At 50.1% G+C, this 23,618-nt stretch overlaps 9 protein-coding genes across 9 annotated transcripts; 3 read left to right on the top strand and 6 right to left on the bottom strand.

Annotated features, from left to right (window-relative positions):
• Positions 1–10: 10 nt before the first annotated feature.
• Positions 11–946, top strand: N7471_006340 (class I SAM-dependent methyltransferase; the record flags this gene model as incomplete). Its single annotated transcript, XM_057279059.1, has 2 exons — positions 11–195; positions 274–946. The coding sequence occupies 2 exons, from the start codon at positions 11–13 to the stop codon at positions 944–946; spliced, it is 858 nt and encodes a 285-aa protein (XP_057138669.1).
• A 408-nt stretch (positions 947–1,354) lies between these two features.
• Positions 1,355–2,433, bottom strand: N7471_006341 (ATP11 family protein; the record flags this gene model as incomplete). The annotated part of the gene is made up of 2 exons (XM_057279060.1): positions 1,355–2,201; positions 2,258–2,433. 2 exons carry the CDS (start codon positions 2,431–2,433, stop codon positions 1,355–1,357), a joined length of 1,023 nt encoding a protein of 340 aa, XP_057138670.1.
• Positions 2,434–4,147: 1,714 nt separating this feature from the next.
• N7471_006342 (putative NF-X1 finger transcription factor) lies at positions 4,148–7,627 on the bottom strand (the record flags this gene model as incomplete). The annotated part of the gene is made up of 1 exon (XM_057279061.1): positions 4,148–7,627. The coding sequence occupies one exon, from the start codon at positions 7,625–7,627 to the stop codon at positions 4,148–4,150; it is 3,480 nt and encodes a 1,159-aa protein (XP_057138671.1).
• An 853-nt stretch (positions 7,628–8,480) lies between these two features.
• N7471_006343 (LYAR-type C2HC zinc finger protein) lies at positions 8,481–10,401 on the bottom strand (the record flags this gene model as incomplete). Its single annotated transcript, XM_057279062.1, has 3 exons — positions 10,256–10,401; positions 10,068–10,190; positions 8,481–9,959 (listed from the first exon to the last, which is right to left on the bottom strand). Exons 1-3 carry the CDS (start codon positions 10,274–10,276, stop codon positions 8,481–8,483), a joined length of 1,623 nt encoding a protein of 540 aa, XP_057138672.1. The 5' UTR covers positions 10,277–10,401.
• A 1,838-nt stretch (positions 10,402–12,239) lies between these two features.
• Positions 12,240–14,392, bottom strand: N7471_006344 (alpha/beta hydrolase family protein; the record flags this gene model as incomplete). The annotated part of the gene is made up of 2 exons (XM_057279063.1): positions 12,240–14,307; positions 14,361–14,392. The coding sequence occupies 2 exons, from the start codon at positions 14,390–14,392 to the stop codon at positions 12,240–12,242; spliced, it is 2,100 nt and encodes a 699-aa protein (XP_057138673.1).
• Positions 14,393–15,095: 703 nt separating this feature from the next.
• Positions 15,096–15,985, bottom strand: N7471_006345 (flavin-linked sulfhydryl oxidase ERV2; the record flags this gene model as incomplete). Its single annotated transcript, XM_057279064.1, has 4 exons — positions 15,096–15,111; positions 15,174–15,461; positions 15,548–15,676; positions 15,762–15,985. The coding sequence occupies 4 exons, from the start codon at positions 15,983–15,985 to the stop codon at positions 15,096–15,098; spliced, it is 657 nt and encodes a 218-aa protein (XP_057138674.1).
• Positions 15,986–16,547: 562 nt separating this feature from the next.
• N7471_006346 (GH92 family glycosyl hydrolase) lies at positions 16,548–18,976 on the bottom strand (the record flags this gene model as incomplete). The annotated part of the gene is made up of 2 exons (XM_057279065.1): positions 16,548–17,154; positions 17,205–18,976. 2 exons carry the CDS (start codon positions 18,974–18,976, stop codon positions 16,548–16,550), a joined length of 2,379 nt encoding a protein of 792 aa, XP_057138675.1.
• Positions 18,977–20,551: 1,575 nt separating this feature from the next.
• Positions 20,552–20,806, top strand: N7471_006347 (uncharacterized protein; the record flags this gene model as incomplete). The annotated part of the gene is made up of 1 exon (XM_057279066.1): positions 20,552–20,806. One exon carries the CDS (start codon positions 20,552–20,554, stop codon positions 20,804–20,806), a length of 255 nt encoding a protein of 84 aa, XP_057138676.1.
• Positions 20,807–22,281: 1,475 nt separating this feature from the next.
• Positions 22,282–23,489, top strand: N7471_006348 (uncharacterized protein; the record flags this gene model as incomplete). Its single annotated transcript, XM_057279067.1, has 5 exons — positions 22,282–22,519; positions 22,577–22,720; positions 22,768–22,881; positions 22,931–23,125; positions 23,194–23,489. The coding sequence occupies 5 exons, from the start codon at positions 22,282–22,284 to the stop codon at positions 23,487–23,489; spliced, it is 987 nt and encodes a 328-aa protein (XP_057138677.1).
• Between the last annotated feature and the right edge of the window lie 129 nt (positions 23,490–23,618).

The following is a 23,618-nucleotide window of genomic DNA, read 5'->3' on the forward strand; positions in this document are numbered from 1 at the left end:
CTAGTACAAAATGGACACTTCAGGTGACCAACCAAGCACCATGACCACAACATACAATACAGTTGAATGGTATCGACCAACCCTAGAACAGCTCCCTGCACCAACTGTGGAACTATTCCTACAATACACAGGCCTGAAATTCGAAGACGAAGTCAAAGACCACATATACAAAATCCGCGACAAAGCATGGCAGATGTAAGCAAGACACCCAAACATCCCAAAATAAGCCGTTATTCTTCCTAGAAAATACAAGACTGATATTGAAGTTCTCAGCCATCCATACCCCTGCATCGGACTATTCCGCTTCTTAAACTTCAGCATAACCCTCTCCCCTATCTACGCGCAGGTAGTAAACCGCGTACGCGAGGGACAGACCCTGCTAGATCTAGGCTGCTGTTTTGGGCAAGATCTACGCAAGATAGCATTTGACGCGGGGCTATCTTCGGCGACGAACCTGATCGGGGCTGATATCGAGGGTGATTTTATTCAATTGGGGTACGAACTGTTCCGAGATGAAGATTCCTTTGGGGCAAAATTTGTCACTGGGAGCATCTTCGACGAGGACTTCTTGGCTGATCGGCGTGGGTCTGTTGATATAATTTACTTGGGAAACTTTTTGCATTTGTTTGGCTTTGAGGAGCAGCGGGTTATTGTTTCTCGGCTTAGGGAACTTCTTGCTCCTAGGGCTGGTTCTGTGATTTTTGGACGCAATATTAGTGCGGAGCAGGGAGGGCCGTTTTTCATGGAGAGTCTTGGATGGAATATGTATCGGCATAGTGATCAGACGATCCAAGATCTTTGGAGCACGGCGGATATTGGGTTATGGGAGGTGCATAGTCGATTGTCGGGGTATGAAACTGCGGCGACTTTGGGTGAGAGACCTGGGGATTGGCAGGGTGATGGTACTAAACAGATGTCATTCTGGATTGTTAGGACTGATGGTTGAATACATGAGAAGGGAGATCACTTCCAGCGAGTACGTTATTGTAGTCCGAGACAAGTTGAAATATAATAAGTTTCGACATACTGCAATTTGATATATATCACTAGCTATATCTACTGATTCAAACTTTTGTTTGAATCAATTCATGAATAAGGGTTAATTCATGCACAAAACCCCACAAACATGTTCGTGTCACTTGTTTATATATCAGAAAACACATAATCAATTTCTTCTTTTTAATTTTTTTACATCCGTTCCATGATCAATGGCCAATTCTTTGGAGACACCCGTGTCTATTATTGAAATCACGAGGGCCAAAGTCCCAAAGATCTATAAAACCATCACAAAAAATGGAATGGAGAGATACATATAATACAAGCCACCAAGGTTTAGTACAATAGAAACAAACCACTAAAGTTTCTCAGCCTCTTCCACCAGTTCCTCAACCTTGAAGTTCTCAACATCACCCCGGGTGAACATGCGAACAAGCTCACTCTTCCGACCAGAAGCCTGTCCCTCAAAGTCGTAGAAGCGCTGCACACAGCTAACAAGCCAAGTCGCCTCGGGGGCCGAAACACCGCCCTCGGGAATAATCTGGCCATGCATCAGGACCAGACCCTTCTCATCAGCCAGATCGAGGTGGTGAGTAATAGTAGTGTGAGGCTGGGCAAACGCGCCGTGCATCTTATAAACACCCAGATTCGTGAAGATCACAGTAGAGGTGTGGTTATTAGAAGGCGACAGAGTCGACCCTTCAGCAGGCGGATGGAAAGCCCATTGGAGGAAGTGAATGTCGGCAACGGTGCCAGCTCCCTCGGGTGCTTGCTCTGCCTCTTCGGCGGTCTGCGGACGCGGGAGGGGCAGGATGAACTGCGGGTTCTCGCGTGCGGCCTGCATAATGCGCTTGTATGCATCTAACGGGATCGCAGCGGTAATGGCGTGCGAGTTCTCCGCGAAACGGAGACGCCAGAGAGCTTCGATTTCCTTGGCTGGGAGCTCGCGGACCTTCTCGACGTCCAGGTAGGAGCTGAGGGGCTTGACGGGGCTGGAGTCGCCGGAGACGGCGCGTGCGACTTTGGCGGTGCGCGATTCCTGTGGGGGAGGGGGCGCTTTGAATGCTGGGGGTGTGCCTGGGACGGCGGTGGTGGATGTAGGAGAACCGGGCTCTGGGGTAGCTGCGGTGGATGCTTTGCGCCGGAGGTCTTGGATTTTTTCGGTGTAGGCTTCCTTCAAGGACTCGACTGACTCATGTCCCTCTCTGAATAAAATAATTAGCATTGAAGCAGGAATAATTGTCGAGGAAGGTTTGCTCACTCCTTGGCCTTCTGGTCCAGCTTGGACCGATACTTGTCCAAGACATACTTGGGATCGTGGTGGGAGGCGAGGAAGCGGACGTCGTGGACCTGCGCCCACCGGCGCTGCTGATGACGCAGCAGGTGGGAGTTGCCACGGATCACGGATTGGAATCCTTGCAGTCGGAATGATGGCATTTTGAGTCTGAAGAGTAAATAAAATGAATCTCCGAATCTCCAGATAAGAGAAATGCCGGGCCGGACTATCAGATGACATAATTACTGACATAAGCATACTATTGGGTGCCAAGTAATTAAGACATCAATATTTCCTAATTAGGACATGTGGGTCCTTTATGTTTTATTGAAGAGTAAACATTTTCAAGATTCTCACTGGGTAGACCAACCGTTAGCTGCTATGCTTTCTGTGAGCTTAGGGCGGGGTGAGCAGAATTGTCATATAGGGCCGGACCGGCGAGACCGATGCATACGTTCAACACAGCATCAGGAGGATCTTGTTTTTTTTGACCCTTTGGACTTCATAGTAGGTCTACTACTTGAATAAAGGACCACACAAGACAATAGTATTGCGCGGCAAAAGAAGCTGAAACAAGAAGGGTCTAGCAATCCCTCAAATCCCCGCGTTGCTGGCGTTGCAAGCTGCACCTTTTGATGCTTTGATCTGGGAATTGTCGTCACAAGGCTATCTTTTATTCTTTTGTTATTCAGCACACCTAACTTGACTGGGAATTGTGACTCAAGCAAACACACCGTCAACATACCATTGTACATTCATACCTCGATTAGCTCAAATATGTCACCTCTGTTTCTCCACATGGGTACCAGTAGATGTACACATGCATGGTCTTCAGGAAATGAGTTTATTACTGTTAAATAGACAGCCTAAATACCCGCTAATTATTTGCGAAATCCATTCCTAATATCTTGCATCTCCCTACTTCCATCCATATATCACAGTGGATCCACCCATGTCTATTAGTCAGCATTTCAATGCCCAACCAAGGTTGCCATGTGGAATGGGGCCCTGAACTATAACCTTAAGGGAACCGTGACCCTACGGTCTTCTAAACTTTCCAGCTCCTCAAAAACAGACCCCCTCATCTCCAATTATTCCCCATCTTCCCACCCCAGAGAAAGGAAATTAAAACATCCAACGAAAATGCCAATCCATCAAAAAGAATTCTCCACCCCACCACCCCATCCACCAGCGGGCACACCCAGGGACTCCCCAACCGCACTACCCTGGTACTCCATCGCGCCGGGGGTATGGGAATTTCTGCTAAACGGTGACGGAGAACACAAAGCCGTGCTGCAGTGGTGGGAGCCAAATACTACATCTGTCCAGACAGAGCCAATAACACATACCTACATCGAAGAGGTCTGCACTCTGCGCGGGGGCTGGAAGATCTTTCGCTCGGACAGTCGTGGGGTATTGGTGCCTATGCCTACCGGGAACCTGGCATGGAGCATGGACCGTATCGGGCGACGGCGGAGGGGTGTCTGCAGTTTGTTAAGGTCGTGCCGGTGAAGAAGTAGGGGTCGGATTTTTGAGTTCAAGTGTGTAGCTGGGATCTCTGGAGATTAATGGCTACGTTTTTGGCTATTTGAGATCTGGGTATTGATAATTTGGCTTTTTTTTGGGAGGATGGATTCCGAGCTTTTTCTAGCTAGTTCTTATTTTCTTATTTTTTTTTTTTTGCTTACAGGCTATGCCAAAAACATGATGCATGCTGCGTGTGATGCCTTTGACATGCGATACTGTATCATGTATGATGAAACTCCAAACTCCGAGGTTAATGCAAGTAACTTCGCAAAGAATGAGACATGTCGAACGCTTTTGAAACATTTATTTTGTTCCTCAAGTCATCAATCATCAAATCTTGTCCAAAATTTAGACCGGCACATAATCTGTAACAGATTCTTCAGCCTGAGTTGCTTCAGCCTTAGTTGCCTCAGCCTGAGTGGGGCGATCTTCCGCCGAAGTCTCAGTCTCAGGAGCAAGTTCGGGATTTCCCTCAGGGTCCTCACGGACAGGCATTTCCTGGTCCTTGTCCTGTTCCCCCGCTTCCTCTTTTTCCTCCTTCTCCTCAGCCTTCTCCTCGGCCTCTTCCCAATCATCAACAACCTCAGGCGCAGGCGTCTTCGCACGCAAAGACTTTCCCACCCCAACACCAGATCTCAGAACCAAGCGCTCCTTCTTCGCCCCATCACCATCAAGAGCAGCATAGATAGACTTGCTCACCCACGAGTTCTGAACAGGGGTTCCAGTCCTCGAACTAGCCCCGCTACCACCCTTACTCTTCGAAGCAACCTGAGCCCACCCACCGTCTCCAGTACTAGCCTGTACCTTAGCGGCTTCGCGGGTGGCCTTAGCCTCGAGGGCAGCGACACGACGCGCTTCATGTTCTTTGCTTCGCTCGCGCTCGCGGAGCTTGACACACTCGCGCACGCTCATGCCGCCGATGCCGATGGTCGAGCCGCTGCCCATGCCGAAGCGGGGAGGCGTCCAGACAACCGGTTTTAAGACGAAAACGTGGCGATGGGGTTCTGGGTCATGGCTTTCTGTTACGAAGCCCCAGTCTGCGGCGAGGGAGTGCGCGAATGCGCGGAGAGTGGTTTTCGCCGGCTGGAAGCGGAATGAACGGGTGGGTTTGTCTGCTGCTGCTAGGGAGTGGAGATTGGATTCGTAGGTTTGGAGGGTTGATAGAGGTACCGAGCATGCGAGCTGGACGTATTGGTTCAGAGTCTCTTCCGAGTACGGGAGGTTCTCGGCTGTGATGGTTTGAAGCGTGGTTGTCTGGTCGATGTCGATGCCGAGAGCGCCCGCCAGGGAGCGGTTCCGCTCCAGACGTGTGCATTCGTCGTCGCAGGTCAACGGAGTCAATTCTGGGTGGCGCTGGGGCGACTGCACCTGGCCCTTGGAGGTCACGGCCTTGGCGGCGTTGCAGCGTCTCTCCTGTCGCAGTCGTCCACAGCTACATGTCACTGCGATCTTGGACGAACATGGTGTCTTCTCGGGACATGCGTACGGCGCATGGCATTGCTCTGTGCAAGGATGGCCGCACATCGTCTTGTTCTTTCCACAGGGCTGGCTGCAAGGTTTGGTTGCGTCTTCGCAATCCTCCGGGCGATGGCAGTCCTTCCGGCAGAAATGAGAGCCACACTTGAGCAGTTGCCCGCACACTTGACCACAGCGCGCATCTGTCAGCCAGCAGGGCACGTTTTTCAACACCCGCTTTCCGCACAGACACGCCTTCTCCGTCAAGAATGGACACTTGGGACAGTTCTCCTCGTCTGTGTGGCAGGTATGTGCCGCTTGAGGATGGCCGCATCGCTTTGGGCGCTCACAGGGGAAGTTGCAAGAGGGTGGCTTTGCACCACAAGGCTGCGGTGGATACAGAACAGATCTTCCGCAATTACACGAAATCTCTTCAAACACTGCCTCCCTGCAGGTATTGCAAGCCCCCTTGTGGCAAAGCTCTGGGCATGTGTGCCTTCCGCATTTCAGCATCCGGCCACATATGCGAGTGCAGATATGCTCTGCCTCGATGTCCTCATCAGCAGGGCGGAGATGGGGCCTGAGTTTACGACGTGCAGCCTGACGCTCGTTGGCCCTTTGCTCTCCCGGACAACACCTTTCAGTGCATGTGTGCCGACCACAGTGTAGAGTCGCCTTGCATGTTCGTGGGCACTGGGGAGGCTCATTCTGGCCTTGATGACAGATTGTCAGGTTATTAGTACGACCGCAGTTGCACTTGATGTAAACATTGCGCAAACAAGCGCCACAGGATCCAACATGACACAGTTTCTCGCAAGTATGACCACATGGTAGTGTCTTCCCACAAGCCTTTGGACAATTCAAAATGGGGTCTTCGCAGGAGGTCCGAGGTGTATATCCCGGGATCTCAGATAACGGTGTCTTGCCACAGGCGCAATCGACTATAACATCTGGTGACTGTGGACAGTGTGCAGGGTGAGGATCTTGCGGATGACAGTTCTTCTGGCATGAATGTTTGCCACAGTCGAATGGACGGTTACAAGTCTCTCCACAACCAAAGCAGCCGGTCCACTCGTCTTCCGTACCATCATCGCGGACGATTTGACTATCCTCCTCATCATCCTTAGACTTACACATCATCTCCGTCTGCAGTTTTCCACAATAGCAACGGGCATCAATGCTGACCTCGCAGCCACCACACAATCCCTCATGACAAGGAAGTGGACATGTATGTTCACCGCACGGCAACAACTCACCACAGATTTCGCCACAGCTCCATCCATTCTCATAATCGGTATCCTGACAACGCTTCTGCGACGAATTAAGGCCACAGAAACAATCTTGTATAGGGCCCATAGCAGTGCAAGGCGTACACGGACCAGCATGACAAGTCGTATCACAAGGATGAGGGCAATTTTTGCGAGGCCGTGAACAAGTCTGACCACACGAGTGCGGAGGCAGACCGGGAAGCGGTCTAGGATCGACCTCTTTCTCACACCAGCAAGAGTAGCTCGTGGGGAAGTTTTGTTGAGAAAGGTTACAACCCGGACAACGCCAAGCGCGAGGAGTGATGTTTTCCTGCCCGTCTTCTAGAGCAGAAGCCCTTTGTGCAGCTGCACCCTCATTCGTGGACCATTTCTTGACACAGCTCAGATGGAAAACAGTCCAGCAGAGCTCACAAGACCAGACCTTGGACCTGCGACCCAGCTCGCTGCAGCAGATAGGGCATTCATATAGGTTATGCGAGATGTCCTCGTGGATGCGCGTAGCTAGGTCGGCGGCTGTGGACTTCGCCGTGACTTTAGGTGGTGGCGGTGCCCTAGGCTGTCTGGCTTTCCCTTTCCCTTTCGCAGACGGCGTTGATTCAGCAGGTTGTCGTTGTTGAGATGACGGCATGCCCGGTACAAAATCTGGCACATCGGCTCTCAGTGACTGGTCATGTAAATGCCCCGCACCGTCCAATAGAGGGCCATTTTCGGCCTGGTCTGATCTTGTTAACTGAGCTTCGAAGCCACGCGCTCTCATCCCACGGGTTCGCGCCTCTGGTCGTGTCTCTTGGCTTTCAGCTCCTCCATTCTGACCCTGTCCCTGCCGGGGAGTGTTTCTTTGTCTCCGGCCTCTTCCTTCTCTATTTCCTCCTCTCCGAGAGCTGGATGGACCATCCTGTTGATTGGGCTGGGGTATAGTATTCGGCTGTGGTTGGGACGGTGTAGGCTGTGGTTGCGCCGCAGCTTGATTTTGGGGTTCACTTGCAGGCGCTTGTTGTTGACCATCACGCTTCGCAGCACCCCGCCCTCTGCGTTTAGATGGCCTGGAAGAACGTGGGGGTCGTGGCCCGGCTGGGATTGAAGTCTCTGGCTGGGGTGTTGCCATGGCTGTAAATGTGGTGGAGGTCTGACTGGAGACTCCTGGCGTACTCATATGCCTCCGGTGTATTTTCTCAGTTGCGCTTCGCTTGAAGAGAGTAATTGGTGGCTGACTGGGGGTGGTGCTCTAATGTAGGCTGAAATAGTACGGCAAACTGAGATGAGCGGCAGCTAGACACTAAATAGTGCAACAAGGAGTAAAATCAAAGGCAAAAGCCCGCTTATAGAATGGAGAGAGAAAATTGTGGCACAATGAATTATCTAGAAGGCGATAAAAGCTCGCAGGGCAGAATTTGGCGGTGGGGTAGGCGGTGAGGTAGTGGCGAGCGGCTCAAGTGTGAGTCAGGAATTACATAACATGACTCATTGCGGGCGCCTACTGGTGGGTCGGCGATCTATGAATTCGAGTCATGCTCCGTATCACTGAGAGACAGCACGAACTGATGCAATTCATTGGCCTTGGTTGACGCATGCAATGACAAAGTGATGGGGAGGATCCGCGGGTTTTTGACTCCACTTTATGCCAAGACATTAAACAAAGACCCAGTGCAGGAGGCTTATATCTAAAAGACCATCTTGCAGCATATCAAAACACAATCGGACCTCGGGAATATGCTCAACCTTGGGTTCCATGCCCGTTACAAAGGGAGGACATCAGAAAAGACAGCCAAAACATATTATCAATGCAATTTAGTCCCAATCCTGAATTAATATAGACAAAAATGCAAATATCGAAGCCGGCGCATCAAAAGAAACATGGCGCTATGCGAAAAAACCAGCCCGTTCAACTCGTAACAAAGAACCAAACCACTCATTCATTCCCATCGTTTGATTGAAATCATACACACCGAGTCCAGGCTCTAGATGAACACAACAATCTCACCACGATCATTCCGTCTCAGCCTCAAAGCGCGGAAAAGGTCCTTCTCATCATCAACCCTGCGTTCCCGGTCCGCCCGGCTGCGCCCATTATCACGACCACGATCAGCATCATACTCATCGGACAGATCGCGGTGGAAGCGCTTGAGCGCCTTGTTAACGGAGCAGCCGCGCTCGCTATGGCTGGCGACCAGCGAGAGGAAGTGATGACCCAGCTCGCGCTGAAGATCCTCGTCCGTGCGGGCCGGCGGCCGCGACTGCTTGTAGACAGTGACCTGGTGGCCGTGGGAGGAGTCGACGGAGCCGCGGCGCTCGTCGATTTGCTTAAGACGGCGGGAGGGTCTGTCACCGTCTGTGGGGTTTGAGCTCTTGCGCTTGGACTTGCGGGCGTCATCGTGGTCGTCTGCGCGCGAACGGTGCGACTTCTTGCTCTTGCGGACATCGAGCTGGCCCTCGGCGCTGGAGGAGCTGCCGCGGCGGGCGTGGACAACAGCCTTGGAACCGGGCTCGGAGCCGTTGGTGCTGGAGACCGCGGAGCCGCCGAACATGGAGGAGACGAGGCGGCCGGCGCGGTTCTTCATGGAGATGCCGAGACCTGGGTCGCCGTTGCCGTTGGCTTCTTTGCCATTGCGCCGGCTGCGCTTGATCGGGGACGAGGTGTCTTGGTAGGCGCGGCGGCTGGTTTCTGGGCTGTCGTCGCCGTCGGGGGATGCGGAGCGCATCATCCGGTTCAGGCCGCCGGTCAGGCCGGAGTGGTTCAGCATGGGTGTGCCGGCGTTGTTGATGATGCTGGAGGGGGCATCCATCATTGGGGTGTCAACTGCTTCGCCCGGGGTGCTGAGCACCTCTGCTTGGCCGCGCTTGCGCTTCTTCTCGCTGACGGTGCCGGGGGCCTTCTCCTCGCGACGGCGGTCCTTCTTATTCTTAGGTGCGGGTGTGACGAACTCTGTTGTTGACGCGTTCGGGGGCGAGGCGGAGTGCGGGATGTGGCCGGCGCCGTATGAAAAGCCATTCTCCTCGTATGCGATATCGTAATTCTTACCCTCGTCATCTGTGTTGGGGTTGGTTTCGACGCGAGTGAGGGACTGGCTGGGCTCGAAGACCGATTTGGCATTGGGGTTCATCATCATCTGTTCCTTGGGTGCGGCAACAGAGACCTTGGATGCGTTCGGGGTCTCATCGGCGACGAGGTAGTCGAACACATTGACAGGCTTGTCATTGTTGGCCGGGACAGGAGCAGGGGTCCTCACCTCACCGGCAGGCGGGGGCGTGGGAGCAGGGGGAGGAGGAGCGCTCTTGAGGGCTTCGCCGTCTGAACCGTCGTCCACACGGGGTTGCTGGTGGCGGCCGTTAGGGGTTTGGTTCTGATTCTGTTTCTGGTTGTTTTGTCCTTTCTTTCCTTTCTGAGGCTTCTCTTTATACAGAGCACCCTGGTACTTTTGCGCCTCGCTCATGCATGACTGTAGTGGCCGGTCTCGTTAGCGGATGTCTCCCTTGTTGATTCAATTAGGACTTAGTAGAGTAGCTCCACGACCATTATGCGACAATGCGACGTGGATCCGACGTACCGTATGAGCTCTATATTCCATTCCGTAGAAATGCACCATGCAATCGATACAGGTGAAGGAGGCACCGCGACATTGGCCGCGATGAGGATCGAGCTTTTTCTTGGTGAGAACATCACCACATGCCTATGCTGATTGTTAGCAGCGATTCAAGCGCAAGGCATAGATCTCAGACAGCAGATAGGACTTACCTCGCAAGAGAAGGAGACCATTGTTGACACTTAAAGATCACCCTATCAGGTGCACAGCAAGTGGTTAAAGAGGGTTTTCAAGAGGGGAAGTGTATCCCTTGGAAGAATGCCAGTAGAAAGTGTCCAAGCGGGGAATTCGCTTTGATCCGAAATTCAATATCTCGCCTTTTCCTCTCTTTTTTTTTTCTTTTTCTTTTCGCGTCGAAATTTGGCGCGCAGGTCCACGCTAGTCTTGATCGGGCTCCACACTAGGCTATTTTGGGTAATATGGATGGGCTGGGCGCGTTGAGCTGAAAGTGTATGTACTCTTTCCATGCGCTTTGGGAACATTTAATGTATAAAATAATCGAAAGGAAGCGAGAACCCCCCTGATTTATTATTCCTCGACTCGGTACATGTTTCAGGGAAACTGAAAACGCGCAGATCCCACGCGGACATGGACGCCAGGCCTGTCAGGAGACCCCATGCTTTCATTTGTCGCTTCTTCCCAGTTGGACGGCAGACGCGGGGAGGATCCGAGAAAGCAGTCAGGCTGGCCGACCGGCCCCTCGAAACATCCCATCTTGACGGCTCTACTGCTATTTTTGGCCCAAACTCAAACACTCTTCCCCGACTATCCCTTGATCTATACTACGATCCGTGATATATCGCCCTTTGAGTGTCCCGTCATTCTACATGAAACTAGTCGATCTGTTGGAGGTTGGTATCACGAGGGTGCGACCTGACGACATCACCGCTGTCGCTCATAGTGAAGAACAAAAGTTTAATCGGTGCTTTCTGATAAGACAAGCTTGGTACGACTGAATGCGCCTTTTAGTCTGCTTTGCCGTTCAGGGATATACTGGCTAGGCCTCTTGGTCATGCGCGCCATCTTCCACACTTGATCACCAGGTAGGATGATCTTTACGCATAGAATACTCAGGTCATGTACTTTGTGGAAATCGGCAATGTAGAGGATGTGAGACATGTATACTACTTACTAATTAGTGGTTGACCAACTGTATCTTGCCATCAGGTTCCAGCTCGGGTAGACTTGTGAGCATCAATCTGAGAAACTCAACAGGATAGAGCAAGGATTAATCAAGTCATAGAAGTTGGGATACGCTCGATTAAATGAAGTCAAGGTACTGATGAAAGAAGAACAAGATTAATTCTACCGGCTGCGAGCCGAAATCCTAATGACGGAATATTCCACCCAACTGTCGAGGAGAATGTGTTGTTTATTACAATTCTTCTTTCAATCACATCGCCCCTAGGCCATGGAAGCAGCCCTACGCCGGCTTTACCCCCACCTGTACGGGCACCCCAGCGGCGCTAAGGCTGACGGTTGTATTCATCTACAATCTATATAGTACAGCTCGAGGTCTCTGTTACTGCACATAATGGATATTGCCGAACAATATTCGCTAGATTTACTGTATACATATGTAGCTATACATACGTACATGTATAGTGTACCACTTCCTGACAACAACTTCCGTGTGTTTCTAGGGTCTTTTGTCCTCCAAAATCAAAGCAAATCCATACCAATATCTTTCAAATTTGCGACTGGCGACGAACACTCCATTTCAAGTTTGGTCAAAGTTTCACTCGAGAAAATCTCCCGTAGTTGGTCGATACTTTTTTAGTTAACTTTGGTATGTGTTCGATCACTGCGTTTGCATGGGTTGGAAACAAGAATTTCAGCACTTGATGACATTCTTTGATATTTGCGTCAAGACAGTCTCGAGATGGAATTTAACGAATAGAGCTGTCGCTAAAGGTGCTGAGGCATGATGCAGAGGCGGCCTGCAGAAGCCTGCAGACTGTATGGTTGAAACTAGGTAATCATGGAGAAAAAGTGAACTTTTCTGATTAAAAACTGCAGTTTTTACTATGTAAACATAAATTCAAAAGTGCAAAATTAGTCCGGCAGAACACATAAAAGGCAGAAATCAGGCAGGGGGTGTGTCTGTATCAACAATATAAAGATATTCCATGCTCCTTATCTTGTATACTGCTCCAACCATTTAAGCACAGTGCGATACCATAATAGCAAATTCTCGGGGCTCCGGATCCGAAAGCCCTCATCTGGAAATATGAGCAGAGCAGTCTCGACTGATTGCAAATTTAGAGTGTTAAATGCAGCCAGGGTGTCAGAGACAGGACGCTGACGATTCAGTTCCCCGTGAATGAGTAACTGTGGCGTCTTCCAGTTGCCGGCGTGCTGTGCAGGGTCCCATTTTCTCCACGCCTCTGGATTCAGCCAAGGTGGTCCACCTAGCCCATGCAAAATCGAATGCTGGGTGCTGCTAGATAGATGAGAGAGTAGGTTGAAGGTGCTGTTATCGGCGATCAATGCTTTGAACCTGCGCCCTAAGCCGTGGCCTTGTATCCAGTTGACCATATAGCCTCCGTATCCGAGACCGAGTGCCACGGCATGCTCGGTGTCGACGTAATCAAGGGACTCGCAGATATAATTAAAGCCTCTTTCGAGGTCCGAGTACGGCCTTCCAGCCCATGAGCCTTGTATCTCATCAGTGAACTGATGCCCGTAACCCGTGCTTCCTGTGGGATTCGGCGCCACGACAATGTACCCGTGTTCGGCGAAAAGCGCAAGATGGCAGCGTATGTCCCAGCCTTGTCTCCAGCTATCTTGCGGACCACCATGGATAACATAGAGCAGGGGGTATTTCTGCTTTGGGTTGAAGTACGATGGCTTCACCACCCACGCATGGATCTGGCGCTGTTCGTGACCCGGAAACCATATTTGATCAATTTGTCTTTTTGAAAGGCCAAAGTTCTCTCCTCTGAGGGCTGATGGTTGCGAAATGCCAGAAACTTGAGCCGGTAAATCTTGGATGATGACTTGCCTGCTGCGATCAAAGCTGTCGCAAGACACTAGAACCTTGTTTGATTTCCCAGGTAGGAGTGTCACATCCTTGACTGAACCAAACGGTATCAGACCGTCAAATAACTTCAAGTCGGCTGGAGTCGGCGGGTTCGGCCAAGACGACAAGTCGAGCTGGTAGAGAACTTGACGTCCCTCTTGGTCGACCTGAATCAATAGGGATCCGTCAGAGACATATGAAATTGCCGACGGGCTGAGATTCCATTCTCCCGTGCCATCAGAGGACGCAAATATCTCTTTGGTTTCACCTGTCTGGAAATTCATCACCAGTACAATTCGATTCTTGTCAGCGGCGTATCCATCCTCCTTCTTGCACAAAAGTGCTACAGTCCCGCCCGAATTTACCGTGGGAGAGGAGATGGTACCTCCCAGCCCACGGTATCGCCAAGCATGGTAGTATTTATCTGTTGGAGGAGATCCAGTCCAACTAATCATGAGACACAGGTAGCATGATGAGGCTGTATGTGTGGATTGGTCAGATTCAGGGTCTTTGGCGACAAATGAAATATGGTAAGTATCTTTTAAAAAGTCCAGAGAATCGTCGTCAAACGATCCATCTAACTCGAGCTCCCTGAGCTTGAAGTATTCCATTAATTTTGTCATAGGTGTCATCGTATATTGACCCTCCGTAGCCTGTGATGGGCGCACCAGTTCTCCGAACCAAATGACATTCTTGGGGCGATGAGCACTCTGCCCAGGGAGTGTAGTTTGTGGTTGGCGGGGAATAGATGCACTAATCTTATCATCAGGATTGAAAAGTGTTCCATCTGTATTGGCTTGTCCAACAACTGCAAAAGACAGATCATCGTCACAGTCCTCCCTAAATGCAACAGATCCCACTTTGAGGTTCTGGACTGGGCCAGGAACAGTTCCCACAATGTAGTGGGTACTTCGAAGACGAGCATCCCGAACAACAAAGCGAGTGTACCCATTATGCATGGTTTCCAGCCAGATGAGCTGTTCGCTGTGGCCGAGCCATCTGGGATAATTGGCATGACGGTTATCGGTGATAGCCCAGCTTCGCGTTGAGTTTATCTCGCATACGCGGATCTGCCTGGTCACGCTGTGCGAGCGAAACGAATAATTTCGCTGTGTGTAAACCGCTAGATTCCCAGATGCATTTGGGATAGGGTGGCTGCATATTGGCGCTTCCAGTAGGGCCCTTTATAAAAATTTGCTCAGTCAGAGGTACAGGACAGCAGAGAGGAAACTTACTCGGGGGTCAAACTACAAGTATGTATGGCCATAGTGATGTCGAGTATTGCTTTGTGTGGTAGAAAGGCCTTGTTCCCATCCAAGAACGATGAGGGGACTCCTTCCCAAAAGTGATGCGTACTTTCAGGTATCAGTAAAACGAAAACAACTAAATTGAACAAGGAAGTAACGGCTGTCGATCCAGTGTATCAGAAAAGAACAAAAGAGAGATAACAAAGATAAGTTTGCTGCCCTGCCCAGGTGGTGTTGACCCCCAAATATGAATCAGGTTCATGACTAGATCAAAGACATGTTTCGATATACGCTGACCAATCAGTCTCCGCCGTGCAGGGTTATGGCTATCATCTACATTTTATAGGATTGGTGTAAGCTCTCGCGCTATCTATGTTATCTGAAATGTGGACATGCCGAGCAAAACCCTCAAAAGATATACTCGGGAAAAAGAGAGCTAGAAACCAACTTGCGCTCAAGGAAGGGTATCTACTACATCGGTACAAGGATATAATACTTCAGGTAGGGACCTCGGGATAGACTTTATACTAACAGCCACATGTAGAACACAACAAGGGTATATTGATTGATACTGACATAGTCAACTGACGATTTATTATTGTACAAGGGAGACCAGCTCCATAAGCGTGAGCAACAAGCCATCTAAAAAGCATCCAAGCACTGGGTATAACCCAGACAGAATGAGCCCTATAGAGTCGAAACAATAGTTGAAGATTCACCCTGTCAACCGCGGGTCGTCCTAAATCGCATGTGAGCAACCAAGCAGCCATAATCAATGCGCGCCAACGGGAAGTCACTCACTCTTCCTTCGAGATCTCCACAGCAGGGCCATCATGCTGCCCCGTGCCCTCCTTCCCAGCATCAGACCGAGAAGCAGCCGACCCCTCCTTGCCCTCACCCCCCTCCTCGTCCCCACTGCAACCGCAATCATAGAATTCCCCTAGATTGGTGCAGTCAAACTCAGGCTTATCAAGCATGGCATTGACCTCATTATGAACGAAGCAAGCCCAGCCAGAAGCCGCATTGCGCGATGAAACCTGAGGCGGATACTTGCTTAAATGCTGCATGAAATGCTCAGCACATTCTCCGCTGATGTCATCGACCGTTAGCTCCCAATATGGCACAGAACATCGCACCGGAACGGCAGAGAGAACGTAGGGAAGGAATCTCATTACCAAGGATATAACCGAGCAAAGAGGTAGATATAAGAGCGCAGCGCCTCCTTCTGGTCTTCCGTGGGTGTCTCGGGGAACCGCGCCATAACAGTGTGGAAGTACTTCCAAGTCGCACGACCTAATTCAGCCCTGGAAACGCCAGCAATTCCGTAATCAGCAATTTGTCCCACCACGCTCGTGTATTGCCCAATGGGTCTCTCTCAGAGCGCCTTACTTGACTGTCTCGTTGCCTAGTTTCGGCATTACCACGTCGCCCTTCAGCGTGCTATCTTGGATGGTTATCCCCGGCGCGGATGCCAATGCGGAGTGGTCGATGTGGCCTGGGGCGCGGACGGCGGGGCTCGGTGGCCCCTGCGGTCGGATGAATAGGAAGAATATGAGGCATAGTGCGATCGATGCGCTGGTGATAATGCGCCGTGTGATTTGTCGGCTCGCCATGTTCGGGGGTGGTGATGATTCGGGAAAAGCAATGTCGCCAAGCGTCCGGTCGCGGGAGCACCTGGGACGTGTGAGCAGGGAATATTCCCGGGAGGAATACGAGGCAAGAGTTTTCAGCTGAGGATTTGAGAAATGATTGCTAAAGGGAGCTTTCTAACAAGGGGAATTCACGTGTTGCCTATGTAGGTACTTGGGCCGGGCACGCCACGGCTTAGTCATGGGTTCGCCGGGCCTCCCACAGTGCGGGGCCGCGGATATAACTAGTAGCCCTAGAAGAGTTCTAAAGTGTCAATCATACGATCGATCGGTATGAGACAACACGATTTAGAGAATCAATATCCCTGCCAGGTGAGCATTGCCTTTTGCTGACCATACTATGGCTCTTCAAATCATAGACACAGCTTATCTAGACCCACATCGGATGTGTTCCGGGGTTTCACTCATGAAATGGCAGGGTTTAGCCTGGATGCAGAGAAGGCTTGACAGACCGCCAAAAAGCATTCTCAGTTATTGGGATTGAAGTCCCTAATTGGTACATTATTGTGTTTAAGTCCAAGCTTATCTACATCCCATCGTGATCTCCAACTGCAGCAACCGAATCGCTCAAGCTTGGAGGTAAGTCCTCCTTGCGTGTACCCCAGTTGCTCTCCTTGTCCCCGAGTGTCAGTTCCAGCGTCATACCCCGAGTAAAGAACTCGTGTCCAATCCAGCTCTTGGTGTAGGGCTTCCCATTGAGCTTGGCACTCTGGATATAGATCTTCTTGTAGCTTTTGTCGAAGTTGACATTCCGAATGGTAGCAGTTTGATTAGTTTCAGGGTGAGTGATTGCGACTGCCTGAAAGAATGGAGGAATAATCAGGTACACATTCTGACCGGGGTTCGGGAAGAGGCCCATCAAGCTCCATGCCAGGAATGAGCCCATGGCTCCCGAGTCGTCGTTGCCAGGTAGCCCGTTGTGCGTAGCGTTGAAAGAAGATGGGATGTAAGCGTGGGCTCGGCTGGCGGACAGACCAGGGCGTCCGGCATAATGATAATCGTACACGGTCAAGAAGACAGGTTCATTGCCCATGTCTGCTAAGCCAGAGGTGTGGAAATAGTCCAACCGAGACACGAAGGACTTCGGGCCGCCGACCATCTTGATCAACTTTGCCATGTCATGAGGGACAAAACTATATAGGATTAGCGTTGGAGGGTCAATTGGGAGAAAAGGTATACGCACAATAGGTACTCCCAGATGCTGGACTCGAATGTCTCTGAAGGGTTCGAGGTGAGAGAGCACCATGACGCCAGAGCACTGCAGGCAATAGGATCCTGATAGCCCCAAGTCCCGTTGATGTACCTTGGTTGAAAGAACCCAGTGAAGCCAGTATCTGTCCCATTTCCCAGCAGCGATTTCTGGTCTTCTTTGTACAAGTTTTGCCAGTTGCCAGACCGAGACATATAAGTGGTGTAGTCCTTTTTGCCGAGACCCTTGGCTACAACTGATAGACCGTAGTCATTGTATGCATACTCCAGCGTTCGCGAGATACTCCGTGAATTGGTTCCAAAGCCAATATAGTCGAAGTCCAGATATGGGATGTAGTTGAGGTGTTTCCAGCTCTGCAAACCCCCTCGCCCTTCATATGACCATTCGAGTGGCTCGTTCTCTGCATCGTTGACCATAGCTTTGTAGGCAAGTTCCCAGTCAATGCCCGTGAGGTTCTTCACGTAGGCATCTGCGAGAACGATATCGGCATTTGAACCTCCCTGCGTCCAGCCCTTGCAGAGACTCATGCGGCAATCTGGCAGCCATCCTTCGTGCTTGAAGGTGTCCAGTAGACTACGGACCATCCTTGACTGTGCTTTTGGGTCAAGGATTGTGAGGAACGGATGCTGCGCACGGAAAGCGTCCCACAGGCAGTAGAAAGAGTCAAAGTATGGCTCATCACTTTTCCATAGAGGATTTTCCCCAGTCAGATCTTGGGGTGAAAACATGGTTCGGTAGATACCACTCCAGAAACTGCTGATCATATCTTTGCTGGCACCACCTGGTGTGACCTTGATAGGACTGAGTTTCTCCTTCCATGCAGCCTCTGCACTTTTGCGCAGACCATCAAATGCATCTTCCGGCTCAGGCACTTCCGCTTCGGCATTTTTGCAGGCTTGATCTGAGCTGATAAAGCTGACGCCCACCCTCACAGTCACAATTCCATTCTTTGGACGGTCAAAGGCCATATAGCCTCCGGCTTGAAGGTAGAAGTTGTTGAAGCCGCGAGTGACAAACAACTCCTGTACTGATCCAGCTCGGTCATTGACCCAGATTCCGCTGTCATTGACCTCAGCATCGCCGAAATCGGCACAGAAATAGGACTTGTAAGAGCCAGCTCCGAAGCTCGGCAAGAAGGTACCATTTCCTTTGATTCGACCTTTATCAGCATCAAGGCTAATGGAAGCATTCTGTCGACTATCCCACAGATCAGTTAGATCCACCGAGATCAACGGATTAAGATCATCTCCATCCGCAGTCCGTCCCTTTGGGAAAATGAATCGGTACAATGCCGTGCGCCGCGCCGCAGTCATCTCAGCCTTAATGCCGTTCTCGAGGGTCAGGGCAAAGTAGCCAGGCTGCGCAACCACAGAGTCATTCTTGTAGTGGACTGCGCGAGCAGCTTTAGGAAACTTGCAATTATCCACGATATTGTCCTTGCAGTACTGCGGGAACAGAGGAAAATTTCCCATAGACGGGTTCCCACCTGTACCACTGTCATGCATATGCGAGAAGCCGGTGACATTGCTCCCATCAGTCGAGAAACCTCCAGTATTCTGGCCGTCGACATCAGCGACGGGTTTCGCCATCCCATAGGGGATGCTTGCGCCTGCGAAGACATTGCCGCCATTGGTTGACCCGATCAGGGGATTGACATAGCGGAGGTCATCTTGGGTTGCTCCTGTGCTCAGGGCACATTGGAGGAGTAAGAGGCTGTAGAAGGTGCTTTTTTGCAAAATCGCCATGGCGCTCCAGAATGTGAGGGTCGAACCACGCGTAATGACGCGTTGGGGTTGTGGATCTGGGCTGTGAGAAACACGATAGATGCAGAAGGCGGGAAAAAGGAGCGAGCGCCTCTCCTGCAAGGAGGGTGTTTTTCATATCACCGTGTTGTAACGTCGCATTGTTCGTGCGATCGACGGCCTAAATGGTGTTAGTGCTGGATACCAGGGAGACCTTTACGTGCGGGGTTGGTGTATTTTGAAGTTCCGCATTGTCATATGAAAAGGCAAGAAGGGAGATCCTCTCAAGGTATTGACTGGAGTTACGTTGTAGGCTGTTCGTAATTGAAATCAAGATTCGCTATAATCACAGACTCTTGCGGCTGTACCAGATTAAATTATTGGTCAAGCAACAAATGCAAAGGTAAAGTACATAACTAACTAACTACATAATACTACATGTGCCTAATTTGGCATGGATCATGTGATCCACTCTATCAAATCTTAACGGTAGCATTTACTTGTCATTATCATCACTACATCACAATATTATCTTCTCACTACTTTTTGTGAATATCCTCGACATTCCATCCCTGAAAGCATAGCCTACAATTCACCTTCTTCTCATTTCTGCCATAAACCCGGGAATCTACTGCATCCTAGTGATCGCCAGACTACACAACATACATATGGGTCTGGTTTGAGTCGAGTGGAGTACCGCCCCACCAAGCTTTCACGGATGGACACTTCAAGATGGACAAACAAAAGCCAATAACCCTGCCCGATCTCGCTCTGGAGCTGTTGCTCATGATATCCGACCACTTGTCGCCTGTCGACATTGCTTGTCTCGCCTTATGCAACCGCCGATTATTGTTTTCCTTGGGATCTGCATGCCATGACCTTCCAAAGAACCGCACTGGGGGGCCTGGCGATGGGCTGCGGATCGACTTTTTGACACGTTTTTCTCGTGACTTGCCACAATACTATCTCTGTCACGCGTGCTTACGGCTCCATCTTTGGCAAAAGGTGGCTCTACCAGGTCCCAAATTCAAAGTTCCAGCCTGTGTAGAGTCCCTAGATCAAAGCGTACATCGCCTCAAACAGCCTCTTGACGTGTTTCATTACCCAAGCTACACATATTACAAGTTCCATTTTGTTCATCTTCAACTTGCCATGCGAAGGTTTTACTACGGAGCTGAATTTGGAATCCCCGTTCAGTCGTTGCTCTATACAGAGGTGGGAACCAATCCTCTCACAAGTAAGGCGTTGAAACCCAAGAAACCGCACGACGAAGAGGAATTTCAATGTAGTCATATGACAACTCTCATATCTGTTGACGCTCGAATCTGCTTGAACCCTCCGAGCCTTTACTTACGAACGCAAGAACTTGCGGTAGTAAGGAGACAGAACCTATCATTGTTATTCCCATATCTTGAGAACGATGCTATGCACATCTGTATGCATATTAACCGTATCTCAAACTTGAATTCTGTCGTTTACGGTCTTATTAACAGATATCGCTCTAATACGACAATAAAACCCCGAGACAAAGGGCGTTGTGATAAATGCAATACCTCATGGCAAATTGAAATACGGAATATGGGACAGAAAGATGTGTGCCATGTGTTCACCCGTTGGCTTGACTTGGGACCAGGACTAAGCCCGGACGATAATCGGTGGAGGTGTCACAATGACCACGAATTCGAAGGCAACTTGGCAGAGGACGAAAAGACTGACTCCCGACAGCGGTTTGAAAACGATTCCATACAGGCCAATTGCTCAGATGTGCTCTCGGAGGAGGAAATGTATTTTGCAACATCCGATTTCTCCAAGACCAGGCATATCGAACCTTGATGACTCGGTTTGGGATAGCCGACTGGTGCTTACACGGAGAAAAAAAGCTAGATCGCTCTTCTCGCTGTGTTGTTAGTTGAGAGAACCCAATGGATACAAAGTTGGTCGTGCCTGCCGTTTGTGACCTGACTGCCTCATCGGGATGGCTCCCCCTCCCCCTCATAACAATAGGTCCCCTCTTCTGCATCTCCCTTTTCTTTCTTTCTTTCTTTCTTTCTTTCTTTCTTTCTTTCTTCTCCACTGCCATCGCTTCGTTTGTTGAGACTTCCTGTGCAATTAAACAAGCTAACGTGCTGTAAGAAGAGAAGTTATATCCCCTAATAGGAGACCGTCCGGCTCTTATTAGGGGAATCCACTCTGCTATTATAGGAGTATCCTAGGTCCCGATCATAGTCAATAACTCAACCAGGCCTATACTAAACAATTCGGATTGCACATTGGCTTGTTTAATTGAACAGGGAGTCTCAACAACGTATAGGAAAGAAAGAGCAAGTCCATACGCTCTCCCACAGACGGTCATTGGATCCAAAGCAGTTAATTTTATGGATGCCAGTGGTTGACCTGAAGAGCTTCTAGCATTTACTCATGCAGGTGATACATGGAACATCCTAGAGAGGGCCTCGGCATTCTTTAGGCATTGTTCATAATCCTGTCTCGGCAGGGTTACATCCAGCGCCCCAGCGATGAGTTTGCATTTCTACGAAAGGATTGGGCCCGCTAGACTCAAAGCCTATCGCACAAAGCGCCGGGTCCTTGGGATGTTTGGGCAATAAGATCATTCCTGGAAGCTCGACCTACAAACCATACATATGAGCGCTGCGGCATCTCCAGGGCCAATGACGTACTAATACTAGCTTAGCATAGTACACCGCTGTGTAGCTAATTGACTGGGCAGTATCGATGGCCTACAATATAAGTCATAAGGTACATCATTTAGGGCTCGGCGCTAATGCATCCTGCTTACAAGCCCCACCTGGCCGATTTGTCGATGCGAGTGCTAACAGCGCATTGAATCCTGTCTTTAGCCTAAATCATAGAATTTGCAAGTGGCATCTACCCAATTAACCATTTTTAATTCCCACACCTACATATCTACGAGTGGTACTGCACTCAACAAGTACTCTTATTGAGCATGACGTCATTGTCATTGTGCTTACGCCCCACCTATAAAATGTTCGGAGTTAAGCATTGGAATATCCGTTACTGTTGACGGTTACCAGGGAAGAATCGTACCTCAGTCCTACCCATCTTATTTACATTTCACATATGACAGAGTAGAAGATGTGTGGCCTTTAGACCTTTATTCGAGCCTGCGGAGTTAAGGCTTACAAGGAAAACAGACCCACTTGGTGATCCAGAAGGCTTAATTCCGGACATCAAATTTATGATATAAATCCAAACTCACTGCCACATCTTGTCATTTGTAAAGCAACAGAAGCTAAAAATCCCCCATTAAATTACTGAGCTCAGTCAACATGGTCAAGACACTTCCCTTCGGCGATATTCAGATCCCAACACCGGGCTTCGGTGCCATGGGTTTGAGCTTTGGTTTGGGTAGCAATTTGAGCCTCGAAGAAGCTGAACCAGTCTTGTTGAAGGCAATTGAATTGGGCTGCACATTCTGGGATACTGCTGTTGTCTACCAAGCAGGTGTGAATGAAAAGCTTTTGGGTGACTTCATCAGGAAGCACAACGTCCGCGACAAGATTTTCAGTAGGACCTCTTGCCACCACGAGACATTTATTCCAAACTAACTGTCGTCTTTGATAGTTGCCTCCAAGTGTGGTTTCAACGTCATTGGAGGGGATGGCTCCATCACCAACTCCGCCTCGCATATCAAGGAGTACATCGAAGGAACCATTGAGAGACTCGGGTTTACGCCCGATTTGTACTATCTGCACCGGATTGACCCTAGTGAGTAGAATCTTTATCTTCTCACTCACAATTTCTGATTTCAATAGATACTCCCCTCACCGAGTCCATTCCGGCTCTTGATGAAATCCGCAAGGCAGGGAAGACAAAGTATATTGGACTTTCGGAATGTTCAGCTGCCACACTACGCAAGGCAAACTCAAGTGCGTTTCTTTCCAGCCAGCTTGCGAATATTTCACTGACTGTCAGTAGTTGCCAAGATTGATGCTGTCCAAGCCGAATATTCGGCCTTTGAGACACTCCATGAGACAGACGGCTTGATCGAGACAGCAAAGGAGCTCGGCGTGGCCTACGTCGCATACAGTCCACTAGGCCATGGCTGGCTCGTCGATAACTTCGATTACAACTCCCCGGATGACTTTGCCCCTGATGATTTCCGCCGAAATTGTAGCTACCCACTCACAAGCATCCTAATCCCAGACTAGACAGAGTCGCTAACACAATCCCTTCAACAGCTCCCAAATTCCAAGGCGAGAACTTCTACAAGAACCGCGCCATTGTCGAGGAAATAAAGAAGCTCGCTGCCCGTAAGGGATGCAAGATTAGCCAAATCGCGCTTGCTTGGGTGGCCTCCCAAGGACTGATCCCCATCCCGGGAACAACTAAGGCGGCACGCTTGGAGGAGAACTGGGCATCTCGGGATATTGAATTGTCTGAGGAGGAAACGCAAGAAATGCGCAGGATTATCGATGCTGCTAAGCCACACGGCAACAGATATGGTCCCGCGCACCAGGCTATGGTTGGACATTAAGCCGAGGGAGATTTAGTTGTGCAACAAAGCCTAGCAATTTAAGTTCTCCGCTGGTCGTTGGCTCTGCTTGCCTGCCAACCAACTCATATATTCCAGTGAATGTAGAGAGAGAGAGCCCACAATTAAATT

The sequence above is a fragment of the Penicillium samsonianum genome (assembly GCF_028829775.1).
Source record: "Penicillium samsonianum strain IBT 33392 chromosome Unknown utg000003l_segment0_segment0, whole genome shotgun sequence".
Taxonomy (NCBI): Eukaryota; Fungi; Ascomycota; class Eurotiomycetes; order Eurotiales; family Aspergillaceae; genus Penicillium; species Penicillium samsonianum.